The 22,005-nt window shown below is 46.2% G+C and overlaps 1 protein-coding gene across 3 annotated transcripts in view; it reads right to left on the minus strand.

Moving 5' to 3' along the window:
* Window positions 1-580: 580 nt before the first annotated feature.
* TMEM241 (transmembrane protein 241) overlaps window positions 581-22,005 on the minus strand; it is a 138,019-nt gene continuing 116,594 nt past the window's right edge. For all 3 annotated transcript variants that reach the window (XM_025365239.1, XM_025365238.1, XM_025365240.1), the window contains 2 exons: window positions 14,558-14,622; window positions 581-2,604 (listed from right to left, as the gene is read on the minus strand). In XM_025365239.1, coding sequence (XP_025221024.1) covers window positions 2,544-2,604; window positions 14,558-14,622 — 126 coding nt within the window. In that variant the 3' untranslated portion in view covers window positions 581-2,543. The remainder of the gene's footprint in view (window positions 2,605-14,557; window positions 14,623-22,005) is intronic.

Genomic DNA, 22,005 nt, shown 5'->3' on the forward strand with positions numbered 1-22,005 from the left:
TTTTTCCTTCAAATTAATAAGTGTCAGGTACCTGTTTAATCAGCTGGAGGTTAGAAAAAAATAATACAAATATTTTTCATGGAAACAAACAACAAGACGAAACAACAACAAAAGTAAGTTGAAAGCCATGTGTGTTAAGGTCACTCTTAGCATTTTCACCTTACATGAGAAGCAGAGACCAGGAAAAGACAAGGGCATGAATTTAGGGTACTCAAGTTCCAAATACACGAATCCATTGCTATTTGTTTCTTTTTCTCTTTCTTTTCTCAACAAGTTGGGGAACACATGCAGAAGCAACAACAGCCACCGACTGAGCTGACGGTATTCTCCATGGGGCTGAGTATGGGCATGCGTATTTCCCGGATGCCAGGGCAGGGGGTCTCCATCAATACATGGGTACTCAACACTACGGGGCCTGGCTCCCTGCTTGAGGAGGACTCATGGGTCACCCTGAATGGCCCACACTCTCTGACACCTGGCAGAGTGGTCAAGTATGTGAAACATCTCTTAGGAACAGAAATATTTAGAGTTAGTCATTATTTTTTTAAACTTTCTTGGTGGGTTCAGAAACAAGTGACCATTTTGTGTAAATTCATTTATGTTGGAACAATGAGAACACATGGACACAGGGAGTGGAACATCACACACCGGGGCCTGTCGGGGTGTGGGGGTAGGGGAGGGATAACATTAGGAGAAATACCTAATGTACATGATGGGTGGATGGCTGCAGCAAACTACCATGGCACGTGTATACCTATGTAACAAACCTGCACGTTCTGCACATGTACCCCAGAACTGAAAGTATAATAATAAAAAAAAGAAAAAAAAGTTCATTTATTTTGACTTCTACAAAGGCAAGGAATAGGGTTTTTGTTGTTGTTGTTGTTGTAGTTGTTTTTGAGACAGTCTCGCTCTGTTGCCCAGGCTGGAGTGCAGTGGTGTAATTTTGGCTTACTGCAACCTCCACCTACCAGCTTCAAGCAATTCTCCTACCTCAGCCTCCCGAGTAGCTGGGACTACAGGCATACAATACCACATCAGGCTAATGTTTTTGTATTTTTAGTAGAGATAGGGTTTCACCATGTTGGCCAGGTTGGTCTTGAACTCCTGACCTCAGGTGATCTGCTTACCTCGGCCTCCCAAAGTGCTGGGATTATAGGCGTGAGCCACTGCGCCTGACCAGGAATAGGGTTTTAATACAATTTTTCATCTGGCCTGAAAAATATACTTCAGTGTTCAATGATGTGAAATCTCTGAGATATCAGGGAATGAAAGGGATTAAAAGCTTTAAGAAATATAAATATAAATATGTATGTGTGTGTGTATACATATACTATTTATTTTTTTGCCCAGGGAAGACATCTGTCAGTGCTCATAAACCCTGTTTCCTCTGGTGACAAGTCAGTACCAGCTTAACCTAATGGTTGGCAAAAAAAGGACATGCAGAATTCAATGCAACACACATCCTGACAAGTTTATAAGGACCACGAGAAGTTTAGAGGCAGGAAATGAATAGTAACATCAACCACAGAAAGTAACATCACTCACTCCAGAGTTTAAAATGCTGGTACACAGGTGAGGGTAGGCCTTAGGCAAGCCAGCATGACAGCAAAGGACGGACGGACCCAGAGGAGACTCCAAGGATGTAAAATCATGAACGAAACAAAACATACAACCAAGACTCACCATAAAAATGATAACTGTGTGAGATAATGCATTTGTTAGCTAGATTTAACCATTCCGAAAGCATTGTGTTGTGCATGATAAATGCATACTATTTTGTCTGTCAATTTAAAAATAAAAATGAGAAAGGCCAGGTGCAGTGGCTCATGTCTGTAATCTCAATACTTTGGGAGGCCGAGGTGGGAGGACTGCTTGAGCCCAGAAGTTTCAGACCAGCCTGGGCAACACAGTGAGATCCCCATCCCTAAAACAATAAAAATAGAAAAAATGAGCCGGGTGTGGTGGTGCACACCAGCTACTCTGGATGCTGAGGCAGGAGGATGGCTTGAGTCTAGGAGGTCAAGGCTGTAGTGAGCTGTGATTGTACCACTGCGCTTCAGCCTAGGCAACAGAGTGAGGCCCTGTCTTTAAAAAATAATAATAAATAAAAATTTTAAAATTTTAAAAATGGAAAAAAAAAAAGACAACCAAACCCCTTAGGCCCACTACCTCGCACCGAAAGCAGTGTTTGGGAGACAGCATGTGGCATCCAGAGGTGTGAAGCTCAGTCGAGGTGAGTAGAGCCCGCCTGTGAAATCCTGTACTTCCTGTTTCTGCAGAACCAGCTTCCAAATGGGAAGATGTAACAGACCGCTCATCTGCAGCGACCTGCAGACCCCCAGAAAGGGCGCTCCTTGAAGCAGCAGGGCCTCGGCCTCATCAGCCACCACCACATTCACGTGGGTGAGGGCGATGGCACTGCCCACCTGGTCTTATTGTCCTTGCATTCCTCTTTCTGACACATTCAACAGGGAGCTATGAGACCAGGGGCGATGTTCTCCCGCAGCAGCCGATGAGTCTCCTTCTCTTGACCGTCTTGTTCAGGAGCCCTTCCGCTCTGAGAAAACCAGCAAGGCCTCTCCAAGTACACCAAGCAGGACGCTAAAACAACAGCAGAAGGTCAGCTCTCCACTCTCCCGGGACCCCTGAGCTGCCTGGCGCCCACACACGCAGGGCAAGGGGTGCCTCCCCTCCTTCTGCGACTGTGACTCATCACCAGCCCGGACTGCCATGCTTCCAGGTCAAGCCAAGGAATTGCTCCTATCACTCGGGGCAGACCTCGGGTACACATGGGAGGTGAGAAGGCTGGGAGGCGGGCTCGATACCTTCCCTCGGGGAAGTAGGTGAAGCATCCCACACATCCCGACCTGGTGAGGGTGAGCACTTGGGTTAGTGCTCTCTGGCAGAAACACAGACTTCCGGCAGGAGCGATCCCATAGACGCCTCTGGTGCTGTTGGCAAATTGGGCTGAGGGATAGGAAATCACACAGGTATCCATATTCTTAAAATTAAGGTGACAATCTCAGAATCTTTTCATGTCATGTAAACTACAGAACATTTAAAGGTGAAAATACAAGTGGGGAATCATCATTTTCCCACCAGCACAGAAAGACACATGGCCAGTGATCTGAAAATGAAAAAGCAGTGGGAGAACTGGAGACAGTGAGGGAAGAAGAGCTGAATATTTTAACATCCCTCAAATGTAATACAGCCAAAGTCCTCTCCACTTTCTATTTTGAACCTCGCCACAGACAGTCTATCTGAATTCCGTCAGTCTTCTGGGGCCTGTGCTGGGCCATCATCAAGGGGCTATGGTGGTAGGTATCTGATGGGGAGAGCCCTTTTTCAGAGGTGCCAACAGCCCTTTTGGTCAGACCCTTTCCTTCCCTTCCTCTCTCATCTGCCTACCCAGCACCCCAATCCTTCATACGCTCACTCGCAACACACACCCAGGCCATGGTGCCTTCGTATCTTGAATGTTTGTTGTGCTGAGTGTATAACACACACATAGGCTGTCCATGCTACATACCTGGTGGAAAATGTTCCTTTGGTGGGTGACCCTGACATACAGGTAACTCACACCATTTTCCACTTTAGTACAGGAATGAATTGACTATGAGTGGGAATATAAAAACAACATGCTTTAGGCGCCGGGTGCAGTGGCTCATGCCTGTAATCCCAGCACTTTGGGGGGCCGAGGTGGGCAGATCACAAGGGCAGGAGATCGAGACCATCCTGGCTAACAAGATGAAACTCCGTCTCTACTAAAAATACAAAAAATTAGCCGGGCATGGTGTCGGGCGCCTGTAGTCCCAGCTGCTCAGGAGACTGAGGCAGGAGAATGGCGTGAACCCGGGAGGCGGAGCTTGCAATGAGCCGAGATCGTGCCACTGCACTCCAGCCTGGGCGACAGAGCAAGACTCCGTCTCAAAAAAAAAAAAAAAAAAAAGCAAAAAACCAAAAAACCAATATGCTTTAGAATCAGGCCAATTCAAGCTCTGATGCAGGCATTTGTTAGTCAGTTGATCTTGCCTATGTTTTCAGCCTTAGTCTCTCCATCTGTACCATGGGAGATGATCGCATCTAATAGTCTCTGTGAGGCTTAGAAATAATATATCAGAAGCAACCCACCCCTGTGTTTAGCCTATGATGGACAGTCACTAACATAGGATTATTAATATTTTCTAGCCGACTGCCCTCTGAGAGTAGCAATCCCCTCCTCTGTGGTCCTCCCGGTGGGCCACCCAACTTCTGCCTGAAGACTAGTGAGGGGCACGTCCTGTTGAGCAAGGCGAGCCTGTCCCACGGATGAGTGGCTCTGGTCAACTAGATTCACATGCATCTCCATGGGCATGTCACTTGTGGAAGCCACTGGGGTTGGCAGGGACTGGCTGAGGCATGTTCCTTCCCCATGCTGACCCAGGCAGCCCTTCATCACACTAACTCTACAGCAGAAATTTCTTACAACCTCGCCTGCGAGGCCAAGGCTGTTCTCCGGAGCTAGAGAACAAACGTACTCCTTCATCAGCTTGGAGACTAGGAGAATGCCCCAAACACTGTGATCTCCTCTCTCTGGTGATTAAAGGCTTCTGGGGGAAGGCAGCAGGAGACACTGGCCAGTGAGGTGGGGGGGCTTGGAGGATGTCCCCCACCTGGTCCACAATGGGGATGGAGGAGAGGGAACCGAGGGAGATCGATGCCTAGTACCTTACTCCAAGTTGGGATGTACTTTGCTCTTTCACACAGAAATAAAACGATAATAGTGATAAGTTGATCGATTCTATTGAACTCACAATAATGTAGCTAGAACGAATGTCCATGTTATGAACCAAATGACTAACTGTGGACATCCCTAGATCTGTAATCATCATTGTCAGCACTGTCTCTGTGACAAATTGTGACCCAAGTTCCCAACGACCCAATTTGGGAATGAGGCCCCTTTGTGAAGCTGGGAGCCTGCTTGTGCCTTGTGTAGCTCAGGACCCCAGATGCTGAAGGGTTCTATCACCTCTCCTCTTTGGAAAAGACATGACTGTGAAGGGGAGGCGTTCTTTTTGCACACAGGCTCACCTCCAAAGACCTGGCTTTCCCTTTTAAGTGATTGCCGTTCCTCTTGTAGCCCTTCAAGAGCATGTATGTCACCCTGCCAAGTTCCCGGGCAATGTAGAGTCACCGCGACCGGATGCAAGGGCTACACAGAGCTTTGGGTTTGGGAGGGTTTTATTTCTGCAAATGTAACCAGGAGATCGGACATTCTATACACTTTCCACTAATCCTCCTTAATCACCAGGGAGAAAACCAGGGTAGGGGCTGGCCCCTTGCCACTTTTACTCCCATAGCCTTAGAACAATGCTGGAGTGTAATAACCTTGCATTCTGTCCCTTGGCCTGAACTATTTCATGAAACACCAAAGCAGCTTAGTAAATACTAAAAATGAAAGCAAACCTTGGTTCAGTTTACTGTTAGGAGAGCCAGGGAGGTAAGCTTTGATGTTGTTTTCTAAACAGCAGGAAGGGCTGACATGTGTCCAGGAATCTTAATAGCATTACAACTATTTAAGTCAGAGCTTGACGGAACTGTTTGCAAATCTTGTAATCCCCATCATTCCTGAAATGAACAAACTTCATGTAACCAGGGCATAAACATCAGACTGCAGGGCACACATGGCCAGAAATATCCATCACTAGCTTCTCTTCCAGAGGTTTATTTTCAGCGCTTCTCCAGCCCTTCTCTTCCTCCTATGAGGGACCCAGGGCTCCATCTAAATTTTATATTTATTGTTATGGCTATTCAGTTAATTCCTGTTGAGCCAGTAGACAGAGGATGGAGGCTGCTTCCTTTACCTGGCTGCAGGCCCCGCACCTAATGCAGCACTCAATAAATACTGATTCAACGAATAGTGAAACTGTTAATATTTGATCCCCTTTCTCCCATCTAGGAGAAGTCCCAAACTATTTGTCTAAAAACAGTTTGGTCCTAAACTATTTTTTCCTTTTTCTCTCTTCCTCACCACAATGTTTCTGCCCCATGCTCCATTCCTCGGGGCCCTGCTGAGTGAGTTCGTAATCTATTAAATTATGATAAAATTTGAGAGGTAATGAGCGACGTTATCGACAAGGCCCTTCTTACATAGAATTTTAAAGAGGAGGTTTCAAATTTTTAATTCAAATGGAAAACTCATAAATTTCAGACACTGTGATCCTGAAGGCATTTTGGAGTGTGATGGGGAACGTTTTCTTTGCCCCTAAATTCATTCTTCCTATACATAGGTTTGGGCAGCCTCCATGAAGTTCCTTACAATTAAAGGGATAAGAAATCTTTACTCAAAGATTATATACGATCATTTTCTAAAGACTCTCGGCATTGGTGAGGTCTGTGCTAGGCTCAAGTTCAAGTGATCCTCATGGCTGATAAACAGCGATCAATGGCAAGTTCAGTGAATGATGTGCAAAGGGGCAAACGTGATCATCATGGACTCCTTAGAACAAGGAAGTTGCCTTTTGGTTATTCTTTTCTTTCCTTGTTCCTAAACTACTCCAAAGAGAAGGGTGACTCTCCCCGTCTACAAAACGGGATTCAGAGAGGAGGCACCATAATGAATTCCACTTGACAGGGATGCTGCTCTCAGGTCAGAAGCTTTCTCTCTTGTATGCTTCAAATCTCCTTTGCTGAATTTTGAAATAGAGGGAATTAATATTACATAAAACTGTTAATTAAAAATGAACAATTAAATAGAAATCTGGATATTCAAATTACTGGACTTGAAATAGATTGTTTTTATAATAATTGGCTGGATGAGAGCAGTTGTTTTTAATTAACTTTAAAAATTGGCCAACATTGGGTACTTAGGTTGATAATTGTTCTTGGATACAATATTTTGAAGGCTGGCCACTCAGTGTTGATTCAGCAAGTATTCAACACCAGGCCTAGAGACGCAAAGGTGAATGAAACACACCCTTTCTCCTAGAGCTGCTCACAGCCTGGTGGGAGAGATGGCGCCAGCCACCTGTCACTCAGTGCAGCCAGTGCCTACGGAGCCAGACACAGGCACAGGGGGTGGGAGGAGCAGCTGAGGACCTGACACTTGAGCTGATCCAAAGCTCTCATTCGATGAGCAAGTTCCTTAAGATCTTGCTGAAATTTCAAAAGGCATTTTCTCCACCAGCCCCCATGAACTTTAGACCAGTGGTTCTCAACTGGGGTGGGACTCCTGGCAATGTCTGGGGACGTTTTTCATTGTTACAACTGAGGGGGTGCTACTGGCATCTAGCGAGTGGGGTTCAGGTTTGCTGCTAGACATCCTACAAGGCACAGAACAACCCCTCAAAACAAGGAATTATCGGTCTCAAATATTAATAGTGCTTTGGGTGAGAAGTCCTACTTCAGACGGCCTACTTTGGGCAGCTAAGCTGTTGTCCATCCAAGGAGGAGGATAATGACATATATATTTGAACACTCATCCCCTACACGGTGATCCCCCTGGAGTCAGGGAATGTGCCTTGCTTACTTCTGTAGCCTCAGAGCCCAGCCCAGCCCTTTGGTGGAATGCATGAATATACAAATATATGGATGCAAGGATACTGGCTGGGGCAGGGTCCTCCAGTCTCAGCCAGCCTAGGGTGGTGGAAGCCATGGTGGATTGGAGAGCACACGCCTACGTGAAGAGGAGGCAGCCTCTACTCATTCCAGAAACTGCTGCTGTGTGCAAATGCAGGCCCAACATTAACAGCTGCTCCACATTTTCAAAAGAATCTGGAAATCTGGATTTGTATGAGGAAATCACCCGATTTCAAAATGGTGATGACTAACTTAAAATTTGAAAAGCAAATGACAAGAAATAGTAACTATACCGGCACACACAATAGGTCCAAACAAAATAGGCCTGCAGCCTCTGCCCTTTGTGACTTCTGATCAGTTTAAAGTCCCATGCCACAGGGATCAGCCCCCACCCCTGCCTGGGCTCTGAGAGCTGGTCACCCAGCCACGCTTGAACATGCCTAGTACGTGGACGAGGCAGACCAGCTCTGTGCAAAACACAGAGCTGAAGCACCGTCCACTCTTCACTTTGTGGTTGGAAAATTCTTTCAGGCTGAAAACACACCATCTTTAACCTCAGGAGTCCTCAAAAATCAGGAAATTCCAAAGTCAAGGTTCCTTTTGCAATAATCACACATTCTGTTTCCTTGATTTGGGTACACACAGCCTGTCTTTCCATTTTTCTCAGGACATACCATAAAGTTCACAGGATATGAAACAGCCCAGAGACAGCCACTTACAGACGCCTGCTTCCTTACTATTCCGACTCAGCTTTTCCTCACACTGGAGAGCTGTCTTACTCTTAGCTCTCACATTCAGTTCAATACCTGGGTTTCTTTGGCTCATTTTGAAATTCTGTACAAAATGTGGTCAATGCAGGCTTACTTGTAAGAGAGAAAGATATTGTCAAGAATTTAGGGGCTGGGTGCAGTGGCTCACGCCTGTAATCCCAGCGCTTTGGGAGGCTGAGGCGGGTGGATCGCTTGAGGCCAGGAGTTCAAGACCAGCCTGGCCAACATGGCAAAACCTGGTCTCTCTTAAAAATACAAAAATTAGTCGGGCATGGTGGTGCGTGCCTGTAATCCCAGCCACTTGGGAAGCTGAGGCATGAGAATTGCTTGAACCCAGGGAGGTGGAGGCTATAGTGAGCTGAGATTGCACCACTGCACTCCAGCCTGGGAGACAGAGCAAACCTATCTCCAGGAAAAAAAAAAAAAGAATTTAGGCTAGGCTAGGAGTGGTGGCTCCCTCCTGTAATCTCAGCACTTTGGGAGGCTGAGGCTGGAGGATTGCTTGAGGCCAGGAGTTTGAGATCAGCCTGGGCAACATAGAGAGACCCTGTGTCTAAAAATACTAATACCAATAATACTACTAATAATAAAATAAAGAATTTAGACAAACACTATGAAAGCTAAGGATGCAGAAATTTGGGGGAAAGTCTCAAGAATTTATATATATATAATTATATATAATTTATATAATAAAATATATAATTCTTATTATATAATATATATTATATATAAAACAACAATTATATATCAATGACATTTTATATATCTATCAATTATATATTAGATATAAAATACATATATTCTCTTTATAGAAAGAGAGAGAGGGAGAGAGAGACGCATGTATGCATATACGTATCTCAGGGGTTTCTTCTCTGGGCAGCTGGATTTTGGGATGTCAGTCTGCCTACGATTTGTGTCACCCCTCCTCAGAAGGACAGGTGCAGAGGAAGAGTGGGGAGACAGATTAGCTTCCTGCTTCAGAGCCCCAGTTCTGGTTATGAATCACTGAGTCTCCACTGGCTGCCCTGTCTTCCCAGGTGAGAGGCGCCCAGAACTCTTCCATCCCCCAACTCTCAGCCCAGCGAAGCCTCTTCCTCTGCATGAGGCCCAGTTCACACCAGCATCAGGGGCACCCTTGCAAACACTCCTGGCCTCTCTCCCTCCTTCAGTCTTCCTATTCGCTGGGCATTAACACAGTTACTATCTGATCCATCCCATGAATTAGCTTTCTGATTTGCCCTTCCCTTGATAACCCCTTAAGTGTTGGATATCTTATATTTCTTATGGTTTCCACATACTTTGCATACAGCAGTTACTCAATAAAAATGTTTAACTGATTGATATTATGGAGTTATACCTATGGTATAAGAAACCTATGACAATGAGATTTTCCTCCCTAAAAATGTCTACTGGACATTCTTAGCTTGCAGGTCAGTCCCTGAATAGGAATTAGGACTGTCTTGTGCTGGGTGACACTCTGTTTCCTCTGCTGTCAAATCATCTACATACTTTTTATGGAGGATCACAGTGGTGGGACGAGGAACATGTAAGCCAGTTTCCCTTACAGCTCATGAGCTTCCGCCTGTACATTATCTGCACTGCTGTAAATCCTTGGTGTTTTTCAATTCAGTTCTAGCAGGTTACGGGGCATTGTACACACAGAGACCTGGGTTTGAAATCTGGTCCAATTGCCTAGTAGCTATAAAATCTTGGGAAAATAAGTATCTCTGGACCTCAGCTTCTTCATCTTTAAAATAGGGATAACTCGGAAGACTGTCGTAAAAGTAAATGAGATAATATTAATGTAACAAATGTCTGAGGCACAGTAGTTGCCCAATAAATGGTTAGTTATTATTATTAAAAAGAAGAGGAAGACACAGCAGGAGGAGGAAGAGGAAGGTGTAGGAACATTTTCTAATTTTTCTTTTCCTTCCATTTGTCTTCCTGGGGCAGGAAATGCCCCCACTGGCACTCCTGAGAAAGGTTAGAAATTCCATTTTCTGAGTGCAGTGAGCAAAACCATTCATTTCTGTCCATCTAGGATGATTCAGATATGGACCTGCCCTCAGGCAGGGCAATGAGCATCTATAGACACTGCAGAGGCAGTGATTTTTGACTTTTATCCAAGAATGGTTCCTGGCACATATGAGGCACTTGATAAATGTCTGTGTACTGAAGGAACCCCTTGCAGCCCAAGGCCACACAAGATACAAGTTCACCTCTTAGACTCCCCATCACGGTATTCCACAGGGCCACTGGTCCTGCCCCTCACTTTTATCCCATATGAATCTCCTGCTGATGTTCACAAATAACACTGTTGTTTCTGTGGCTATGTCAGCATCCAAGGCCATTTTATCCACAGAAGAATCCTGGGAGATGGGAGGCTGTCCTGGGCACACCTGGGTATCAGTGCTGACCCCCACCAGGCAGCATGGTGGTCCTTGAGTTAAGCAAGTGACAACTCAGCAGGTCCAACTTGCAAACAAATGCAAAAAAAAGAAAAGAAGGAAGGGGAAAGATTAGCTATTAGGACTACTCTGATTGCAGGCACGGGAAAAACACTTACTTTCTTCTTATTTTTTTTTTGAGATGGAGTTTCATTCTTGTTGTCCAGGCTGGAGTGCAATGGCACGATCTCAGCTCACTGCAACCTCCGCCTCCCGGGTTCAAGCGATTCTCCTGCCTCAGCCTCCCAAGTAGCTGGGATTAAAGGCATGCACCACCACACCTGCCTAATTTTGTATTTTTAGTAGAGACAGGGTTTCTCCATGTTGGTCAGGCTGGTCTTGAACTTCTGACCTCAGGTGATCTGCCCGCCTTGGCCTCCCAAAATGCTGGGATTACAGGCGTAAGCCACCGCGCCCGGCCAAAATACTTATTTTCTAGAGTCAGGCTTTATTTGAGCAAAGCTAAGCAATACTATGCCTTTTCTTTCCTGATAATACTGGTAAAGAAATGTAAAAACCTATTCCAAAATTTGCCTGCACTTCAATTTTATAGTGCTATTCCGTGGGGGAAAAAATCTGCCAAGTCATATACAGGAACTAGAATGGAAATAAGCACGATCTTAAAGTGGAACTAGGCATATTTTCCTTTTTAAAACAAAGGACAGAAGACCAGTGAGCAGCAACAACAAATGTGAATTTCTCTACATAATGTGCAGCATCCAGGATTGAGGCCAGGCTATCCCTGGTCACAGGGAAGGAAACAAAACGTTGTCACCAGCCCAAGGAATAGACTATTTATGTGTGATGTGTGTGAGGGCTGCTCGGTGTGGTTTCATTTCAGAAACACTGTTGTGGCTGGGCCCCCAGATCTAACACCTCCTACGGTGAACAGAGTCCACCTCCTTTGGGTTACACATCCATGGCCAAATGTAGCACTGTTCTCACCCTTCAACCAAACCGTGGTGATGTCTGGCAAGAGGAGTTTGAGGGAGTGAAGGATGAGTGACTTTCACTTTTTACTTGACATATTTCTGTATTGTTTTAAATGTCTTATAAATAGCATGCATTACTCTATTGCTTAAAAATACATACATATGCCGGGCGCGGTGGCTCAAGCCTGTAATCCCAGCACTTTGGGAGGCCGAGACGGGCGGATCACAAGGTCAGGAGATTGAGACCATCCTGGCTGACACGGTGAAACCCCGTCTCTACTAAAAAAATACAAAAAACTAGCCGGGCGAGGTGGCGGGCGCCTATAGTCCCAGCTACTCGGGAGGCTGAGGCAGGAGAATGGCGTGAACCCGGGAGGCGGAGCTTGCAGTGAGCTGAGATCCGGCCACTGCACTCCAGCCTGGGCGACAGAGCGAGACTCCGTCTGGAAAAAAAAAAAAAATACATACATATATATTCCCCAAATTAAAGCATGCCTATTCATCAGCAATGAGCTGTTTTAACCGTTTAAACTCTCCATTACCTTCTCCCTCACCTTCACCTTCCCTGCAGACCACAACCCAAACCCTTGGTAACAATCACCTACTGGTTTGAATATTAGTAATCAGAATAGATAGCATTCTTAACTCTCCAATGGGCAGGTCTTGTGCAGAAAGTTCAGGGGTGAAATCCACCTGATCGCTTCATTCTTGTCCTCATGTGGTCATAACCAACTGGCCCTTGAATGAGAGGCGCATGGTCCTAATAAGTTCAGAAGGCCTGTTTCCCGTTTCAGATGGAGAGCTCCGAGGCCTGAGCGGAGGGCGAGCCCGGGGCACTGGTCACAGCTGGGTCCTCTCCGACAGTAGTACTTTCTCTGTGCATCCCTGTGTTACTCATGGCCCAAACCTCCCTTGTGAGTCACGGGCTCTGAGGGCTATGGGGCAGGGCAGTGTGGCCTTTTCCGGGAGGTGTGTCCTGAAGCTACCATCACAACGGCCACACCTACCTCCTGGGATTCTGAGTCCCCACTGTGTCTCCCCACGGCCATGCGCCTGCCTCAGTCATCCTTCTGAAGAGCCTGCATGTCCCCATCTGCCCTGCTCAGTCATCCTTCTGAAGAGCCTGCCTGTCCCGGTCTGCCCTGCTGAACACCACCCCACACCCAGCTGTCTCCTGCATACCCCCAGGGTCCTGCGCACTGCTTCTGGGAGGGAGGCAGATCCTAATGGGCAGAAAGGAATGAATCTGGTCACAACAGTCAGAACTGTCAGGGAGGAAATTAGCAAGGCGACAGGAAAAAGCTAGCAGGGCTTGCACAGGGTGTGGCCAGGGAAGCCTCTTAGAAGTCACCTCGATTTGAAGACCTGGGGGATGAGCAGTAGTGGCCAACTGAAAGCAGGGAGGAAGGTATCCGGGACGAAGTGACAGGCCCAGAAGCCCTGAGGAGACACACGCCACCGTGGCTAAGGCACAGAAAGGCTCTCCCTCCCCGGACCTCCAGGCAGATTTGGCAAACAACCTATTCCTGTATCTCCGCTCTGTGGTCCAACAGGCACCTCAGCCTTCATACATTCAAACCAATGCCCGATACACCTCCACCACCACCTTGCCAAACCTTGCTCTTCACACAGCATTCTCGATCTCAGTGAAAGGCAACCTCATTCTTTCAATTGCTCCGACCCCAAACCTAGAAGTCATCCTAGACTCCTCTCTCTCAAATCCTAGTGCCTGTATCCTACCATGTCTCCCCACCTCCACTGCTATCAGCCAGTTCTCAGCCATCATCATCTTGCATCTAGATCACGGCCAGAGCCCCTGGTCTTCTTGCTTCCTCCCCACCCCTTGGCACTGCTGTCCCCCAACATCCCCATGGCTCACTCCCTCACTTTCTTCTGGTCTCTGCTCACATATCTTAGTGAGGCGTGCTGTCTTTATGCAAATGGGTAGTGCATTCTAAACAGGATCATTTGGAGCTTGTCCAAGAGAAAGTTAATGGAAAAATCAAAGAAATAGAAAGACACAGCACGCGCGCTCTGTGTGTGTGTGTGTGTGTGTGTGTGTGTGTGTGTGTATACAGTTGCCCCTCAGTACCCACAGGGGATCTGTTCCAGGACTTCCATGGATTGTCAAGTCTCATATAAAATGGTGTTGTGTTTGCCTACAACCCATGGACATCCTCCTGTATACTTTAAATCATCTCTAGGTTACTTGTAATACCTAATACAATGTAAATGCTATGTAAATAGTGGTTATACTGTACATAATGACAAGAAAAAAAGTCTGTACATGTTCAATACAGATGCAACCATTGCAGGCCTAAACTACATTGTTGACCCACGGTTGAATCTGAGGATCTGGAACCTGTTCATGCAAAGGGCTGACTGTGTGTGTGTGTGTGTGTGTGTGTGTGTGTGTGTGTGTGTAGAGTGGTTTACTAAACATTACATATTGTTATACATATTATATTATACATATTATGCATATACATACATATACATATACACACACATAGTGGTTGACCAGCAGCGGCTGTTCTGGGGTGGATGAGTGAGGGCGATGTTCTGTTTCTTGCTCTAGATGCTGGTTATGGTATACAGAGTGGTTGGTTTGTACAAACCCATCAAGTAGTATATTTATGATATATGCACTCTTCTGAATTTGCATTTACAGGTTAATAAAAGTTTTGTTTTTTTTTTAAGTAAGGCTTCACTAATATGAGATTTACATTTGGATGGAGATAAACAGCCAACGCACACTCCCTTTCGGCAACATTGGAGAGCAAAATTTAGCATCCTGATGAAACTCAGTAACTAACTGGCACTTTCTCTCTCTATGCAAAAGACTTACCATCCCGTGGTTGCACTGGTCAGGATCACCTCAAACAGCAATATTGATAAGCCAGCCGTGATTATCTGTAGAAATAATTTCAACAAAAAGTCATTACACCAGCAGGGCTCTGGTAAACTCCAATGTCATTTTTTTTCACAAGCTTAGTTCATTTGAGTTCGGATTCCTGCCATCAGGTACTTCTTTCCACTTCGCATGTCCTCTTCCCCCACACGCTTCCTAGTCAGCCCCCTGTACTTAGCGGCGCCTCTGAGCCAAGCATTTGGTGTAGAAAAGGCTAAGTCTTAGTCTGTTTTGGAGGTGAGAATGTTCAAAGAAGCATTTAACTTCCAAATTCTTCAAAAGGGAGGCGCACAGCCAAGGCCGCCCTCATCTCTCTCCAGGGAAGGGGTATATTAAGATAACTCATTTCCATTTTGTCTCAGCAAAGCAGAAATCATCTCCAAGGTCAGATGTGCTCATTAACCTGTTCTCAGATCCTCCAGATAAAAGCTTATCTGTCACCCAGTCTTTGTCCAATGCACCATCTCTCTGTCCTCTCCTAATGCTCCCATCTTTCTGATCCATGACACACATTCTAAGAAACCAGGTGCATCCTGGGGAATGGAGTAATTAAATCATTAATTAATTATTTGCAAATATCTAGAAGCCAGAGGAGAGGGAAGAGGTTACCTTCACATCTCTCAAGGCTGGAAATTCCAGAAAAGTGTCTCAGGAATGGCAGCCATAGGACTTAGACCCCAGAAGTGCCTCGAACCCCTCAGCACCAAGAGTGTGTGTGAACCAGTGGCCCAGCTCTGTCCACATTTGGAATGTCTACCTAAGGAAGGATGTTTCTGGCTTCCAATCTTCTGCATCCTGCAGGTCAAAACAGCTTCCACGGGGAAGGTAAGCTTAAGAATCTGCTTTCTTGCAGTGAGAAGTGGGATGTAGGCCTCGCTGGGAGAGGTTCAGTTGAGCTGCAGGTCCTCAGAAATGTCAGCTACCATCTCCCTCAGGGGGATTTCATGTGCTGTCCTGGAGGCCTCTTTGGGTCTCCAAGCTGGGAGCAAGGCAGCAGACAGACAGGTAGAAGGAAGGAGTATGTTTACGACCTCATGGTCACCGTTTACCATCTCAGAAAGAAATCTGGAACTACAAATCCAGAACCCTCGTGATAGGATATAAACGTGGTGAGATTTTTGGAACTTTTCTTTGTAGTTAAGTCATTTGGTATTACTTTCTGCTTTGCTTTATTGATTTGTAGCAAAAACCTTGACTACAAAAAATGACCTGGGTATTGTCCTGAGGGGCAATAAAGAAGTAGATGCCCAGCCAGAGAGACAATTCCAAGAAGAATACAAAGGATAGGGAAAGAGATTTCTTTTTTTTTTTTTTTTTTTTTTTTTGAGACGGAGTCTTGCTCTGTCGCCCGGGCTGGAGTGCAGCGGCCGGATCTCAGCTCACTGCAAGCTCCGCCTCCCGGGTTTACGCCATTCTCCTGCCTCAGCCTCCCAAGTAACTGGGACTACAGGCGCCCGCCACCTCGCCCAGCTAGTTTTTGGTATTTTTTAGTAGAGACGGGGTTTCACCGGGTTAGCCAGGATGGTCTCGATCTCCTGACCTTGTGATCCGCCCGTCTCGGCCTCCCAAAGTGCTGGGATTACAGGCTTGAGCCACCGCGCCTGGCCGGGAAAGAGATTTCTATAAGTGGAGACTAATGGTGGCTTTTTCTTAAAGATCATATTGAATGACAACTTTTGAGTTGATGTGCATGATGAATGGATAAATGTCCCTCTTTTCTTTTCCTTTTTTTTTTTTTTTTTTTTTAGGCTGGAGTGCAGTGGCACGATCTCAGCTCACTGTAGCCTCGACCTTTCAGGACTCAAGCACTCCTCCCAGCACAGCCTCCCGAGTAGCTGGGACTACAGGCATACACTGCCACACCCAGCTAATTTTTAATATTTTCTGTAGAGACAACGTCTCATTTTGTTGCCCAGGCTGGTCTTGAACTCCTGGGCTCAAGCAATCGCACCTGCCTTGGCCTCCCAAAGTGCTGGAATTATAGGCGTGAGCCACCGCGCCTGGCCCTTCTTCTTCTTCTTCTTCTTTTTTTTTTAAACATTTAATTTAGGACTTCTGCATCTATGGTCATAAATGAAGTGGGCTAAAATGTTATTACCTTTCAATGCAATTGTCTGGTCTTGGAAACAATGTTGTACTAACCACATAAGTGAGTTCATCAGCTTCTCTGCTTATCCTGCAACAGTTATACATGATCAGGGTAACTCTGAAAGTTACCCCTGACTTGAAGGCCCCTGGACCTAGATCTCCTAGCTAGGGTGATCTTTAACAGCTATTAACCTAATCAAGTCTTCTCTTTCTTGTTGTTGCATATTTTCCATTTTCACTTTTCCCAAAAATGCATTTCATCCAGGTCTCCCGATTCATTAACATTTAGCTGTTTGGAGAAATATTTTACATTGCTTGTGCCTGTTTGATTACCTTCCTTTTTATTCTTTTTTTGTTGTTCTTATTATGTTTCTCTTCATTCTCCCCACCCTCTTCATTAGTCTTGACTAAAGTTAACTATGTTGTTAGTCATTCTTTCCTTTTGCAACTTCTTAGACACAGCCTGGGATGGTGCCAATGGAGATGTATTTCTTGGACTTGCTGAGAAAGGCTCCGTCCCACTGATGGATGTTGGCTGTGCTGGCAGCTCGGCATAATGGAACACTTGCTTGATTTACAAGTTGGGACCCAACTTGTCTTTTCTGTGTCCTCACCATTGTCTTTATCGTCCTTGCCTGTTTTTACCAGCTGTTCAAGGCCTTCTTTGATTGGCTTCTTCTCTTTGTTCTCTGATTGCCTATCTCAGATGACTTTCAGTCCAGCTGGTAAAAAAGGACAACTGCCCTGGGTCCCAACACACCCACAGCCTGGGCTTTGTGCCTCTGCTCCTCTGTGAGCCTCTTGAGCTTAGGAGGAAACCTGTCTGCCGTGAGATAGACAGCCGTTCTGCTCATTCCTCTGAACTGCACCTTTTGCCAAAAAAAACACATCTTAAACATTTTAAACCAGCCCTTACTTGAAAAGAAGGTAGGTTTAGCAGCCACGCCGGTGCCTTCGCCATCTGCCGCTTCCTGGAAATGTTTGTATAGTCTCCTGCCTTCTCCTGAGCCACCTTTTCAAAATTCTCAAGAGTTGTATCACTCAAGGGAGCAAGTGTGCTGCTGCCTGAGACCGTTTATCTTATTTCTGTAGAGAATGTAGACTGAAGTTGTTTGCACCGTGGGACAACTGTGGGGTCAGACGGGCCCAGTTTTAATCTATTCGGTACAAACTTCTTGCTTTCTTTTACTTCCATCACAAGCCCAATGGTCAGCTCTCTTTTTAGAGGCATTCTCTCTCTCTCTCATTCTCTCTCCCCTCTCTCTCTCTCATACACACACACACACACACTCTATCTCCCATACACACACACACGTGTGCGCACGCGCGTGCACACACACACACACACAAACACACACACGAATGATCACCAAAGTTCTACTATTTCATAAAAGTCAGTTCATAAGAAAGGACAGCTGGGCAAGGTGGCTCACGCCTGTAATCCCAGCACTTTAGGAGGCCAAGACGGGTGGATCACCTGAGGTCAGGAGTTTGAGACCAGCCTGGCCATCATGGTAAAACCACATCTCTATTAAAAAATACAAAAAACTAGTCGGGTTTGGTGGCAGATGCCTGTAATCCCAGCCACTTGGGAGTCCAAGGCACGAGAATCGCTTGAACCCAGCAGGAGGAGCTTGCAGTGAGCCGAGATCGCACCACTGTACTCCAGCCTGGGCAACAGAGCGAGACTTTGTCTCAAAAAAAAAAAAAAAAAAAAAGAAAGGGCAAGGAGCAGCCAACAACTCTGCTCAGAGAGGTGGACACTAGGCACTGGCGGCCTGACTCCCCAGTGGAGGACTTGCCCCCATGCACTGCCCTCACTGTGGCTACGGTTCAAATGCACGTCTCAGCAGAGTGACAGATTTCTGTACATCAGGAGCCTGTGGAGCTGCTCAAGAACACTCAAAAGTGAGACTGTTAAATCTGCTCATGCCCAGAGTCCGCTCCATTCGTAACTGCATTGAGGAAGCAACAGAAGCCAGGAGAGGCGCACTGTGCCAAGTCTGGGTACAGGATGTCCCACGTGTAGTCACCCAGGGCACAGCCCAAGAGGCGAAGGGACTCCCTTAACTCACGTGGGGAGCCAGTGACCCAGAGATGGTGTGTGACTGCTCCAGGGACCCAGGGAGTTCGTGGCAGTGAGAAACAGAACCAAGGCCTTGACTCCTAGATCAATTTTCTCCAACAGTCAAAAACTCAAGGGCCCACGCAAGCTCTATACAGCTTTTAAAAAGAAGAACCCAGTGAAAGCAGGGCTCCTAGCAGATATCTGCACACCCACGTTCATAGCAACACCACTCACAACAGCCAAAGCCGGAGGCAAACCAGTTGTCCATGGAGGAACAGACAGAGAAGCAAAATGTGGGGCATACCTATGATGGAATATTATTCGGCCTTAAAGAGAAAGGAAACTCTTGATTAATGCTACCCCATGGAAGACATTATGCTAAGTGAAATACACCAGACACAGAAGGACAAATACAGTATCATTTCACTTATATGAGTTACTTGGAATTGTCAAACTCATAGAGACAGAAAGTAGAATGATGGTTGTCAGGGCCTAGGAGGAGCAAGGAATCGGGATTAGTGTTTAATGGGTACAGAGTTTCAGCTTAGGAAGAAAAATTTGTGGAAATGGATGGTGGTGATGGTTGTACAATGGTATGAATTTAATCAATGCCACTGAACTGTCCAGTTATAAATGGTAAATGTCCAGTTACAAAATGGTAAATCTTATGTTTATTTTAGCACACACACAAAATCCATTTCTTTTTCTCTGCTTAAATTCTTTTTTTTGAGACGGAGTCTCACTCTGTCCCCCAGGCTGGAGTGCAGCGGCGCAATCTCAGCTCACTGCAAGCTCCGCCTCCTAAAGCTCACGCCATTCTCCTGCCTCAGCCTCCCGAGTAGCTGGGAGTACAGGCACCACCACCACACCCAGCTGATTTTTTTTTGTATTTTTAGTAGAGATGGGGTTTCACCATGTTAGCCAGGATGGTTTCAATCTCCTGACCTCGTGATCCGGCCTCCCAAAGTGCTGGGATTACAGGCATGAGCCATCACGCCTGGCCTTAAATTCTTAATTCTTACCCCTTTCCCCAACTTTGTTTTTTTTTTTTTTTTTTTAAACAAAATATTTTTAAGAGTTGGGGCCTTGCTATGTTGCCCAGGCTAGAGTGCAGTAGCTATTCACAGATGAGATCAAGGCTGTAGCCTTGAACTCCAGCTCAGATGATCCTCACACCTCAGTTTCCTGAGTAGCTGGGACCACAGGCACCATGACACCTGATATCTTCCTCCTACTTTGCCTGACTAAAGCCCCTAGGCCTCAGGCAAGAGTCCTCCAAAAGGATGATATGTTCTCTCCCCAGCACTTGATTTTTACCTGCTTGATGCCCCCACTACTGTCCTGTTCATCAGTGATCTCTTTACAAGCCTATCTCCCCTCTCTGCACTGTGAACTCTTCAGGTCAAAGACTTGGAAGCCACCACAGGACCAAGCTCAGTGCCGCAGAGCCTGGCTCAGTCACGTTCGACAAAGGCTGGAAGGAACCTGAGCCTCCGATCCTCTCTGGAGGGCACATGAACATGCAACAGGCTTAGTACTGGCTTCCTTTTTGCTCACTTGGAAAGTCAGCTCTGAGGAAGAGGCTCCTCATGTGCTTGAAAGCTCAAAATTTGCTCTGAGACATATGTAGCAACATGCAGTTTCAGCACAGAAACAAAATCTTTTATCATTAAGCCCCAAATAAGCATTTAAAAGCAAAGGGGTAAAATAGGGAAAAGAAAAAAAAAAAAAAAAGAAGCCCCCTGTGACTCTGGAGCACTTGGAGGCTTACAAAGGAATGCACTGGTGTGAGAGTGTGACGAGAAGCATAACTTTAATTCCCGACTTCCAGCTCCTGGGTGACAAGGTCACCCAGGATGATCAGTGATTCTACCAAGAACACACAGGTGTGAAATCTACCCAGCCTTCACTTCCTGCCTAGCCCTCGAAGAGCAGCATTGCCACCTCCCACATCATTGGCTAAGCACTAGTTGTGGGAATGCATTGCTTTTCCCATTTGTACCAGGGGCTTCCTGAGTGATGCCCCTGGTGGTGGGACCTAGGGCACAGGGCCCCCAGGTACTAGCACTGAGGATGGAACCACTGAAGCGGCCTCTTCCCTCCCCTCCTCTCTCACTGCACCCCAACCACCCAAGGCCACACAGTCCACTGAGTGGGACCTTGCTTTGGTCCTGACTCTCCAGCCATACCAGGTTCCCTCTTCGTGTTCCACACTTGACTCTGATCTCTGGCTCTGGCCAGACCTTGGCCTTATGACCAGAACCTTGATTGACGTCCCAGAGAACTAGGACTAATAATTCAGAAGGACTCTCCACTCAGTACTGACCGTTGCCTGGATTTCCAACCCTGTGTCCAACCTGCCAGGTTTAGAGCTTAACTATTAAGCCCCAGTGGACACTACACACAGCCCCTACCAGCTGCACCTCCAGTGCTCCAGAGCCAGCCTCCACATGAATAGCCTCTTAGGCTTGGACACACCTTGGAGCGAGAGTCTCCCAAATTCCAGCCATCCTTGCCTTCCTCTTCAGAGATGCATGCAGAAGGCCTCATGCTCCAAGGCTTTAGGTGTCATGTCACTTGCTCCACAGTTAATCAGTGGATTGGTCTCCTGTTGCATCAAGCAATCCTTTCCTCTGAGTAACAGAAATCGATCCCAGTGCATCTCACTGTGTGGTCATGGGATAAAACCAAGCTCCCAATATTCCAGGGCTGAGAGTCAGGTCCCAAATGTTAACAAGCCTACTGTAGTGTGCTTACCCTGGGGGGCTACTGACATCACCTTCAATGCGATAATATTCCCCAAAGCACAAGAGTCTTTCTCATTCATTACATTTTGTCCTCCAAAAATGTTAGTAAAAGCATAAACATTTTTGAAAAGCCCTCTTGAAATGACTAAAATCTGCCCAAGAAAAAACTTCAAGTTACTCTTGGAACTAGCCATTCAAGAAGACCTAAGAAACAGTCATCACCTGTACTATCAATTGGTGTACTCGCTTATAAAAAGCATTTTAAAACACAGATTTTTCCCAAAGAAGAAAGAGTCTTGTCGTCTGAGGAATGTCTCCTTCTCATACGCAGACCCGAATAACAAACACCAGGACCTGCCACAGGCAGAGGGGTGCCAACAACAGCAGAACTCAATACGATGTGTCAGCCGCAGGGCTTTGAACTTCCTGGCTTTGTCAACGGCTGTCACAACCTCTGTGTTATTTAAACAGATTTTGGTATT

This window comes from Theropithecus gelada, chromosome 18 (assembly GCF_003255815.1).
Source record: "Theropithecus gelada isolate Dixy chromosome 18, Tgel_1.0, whole genome shotgun sequence".
NCBI lineage: Eukaryota > Metazoa > Chordata > Mammalia > Primates > Cercopithecidae > Theropithecus > Theropithecus gelada.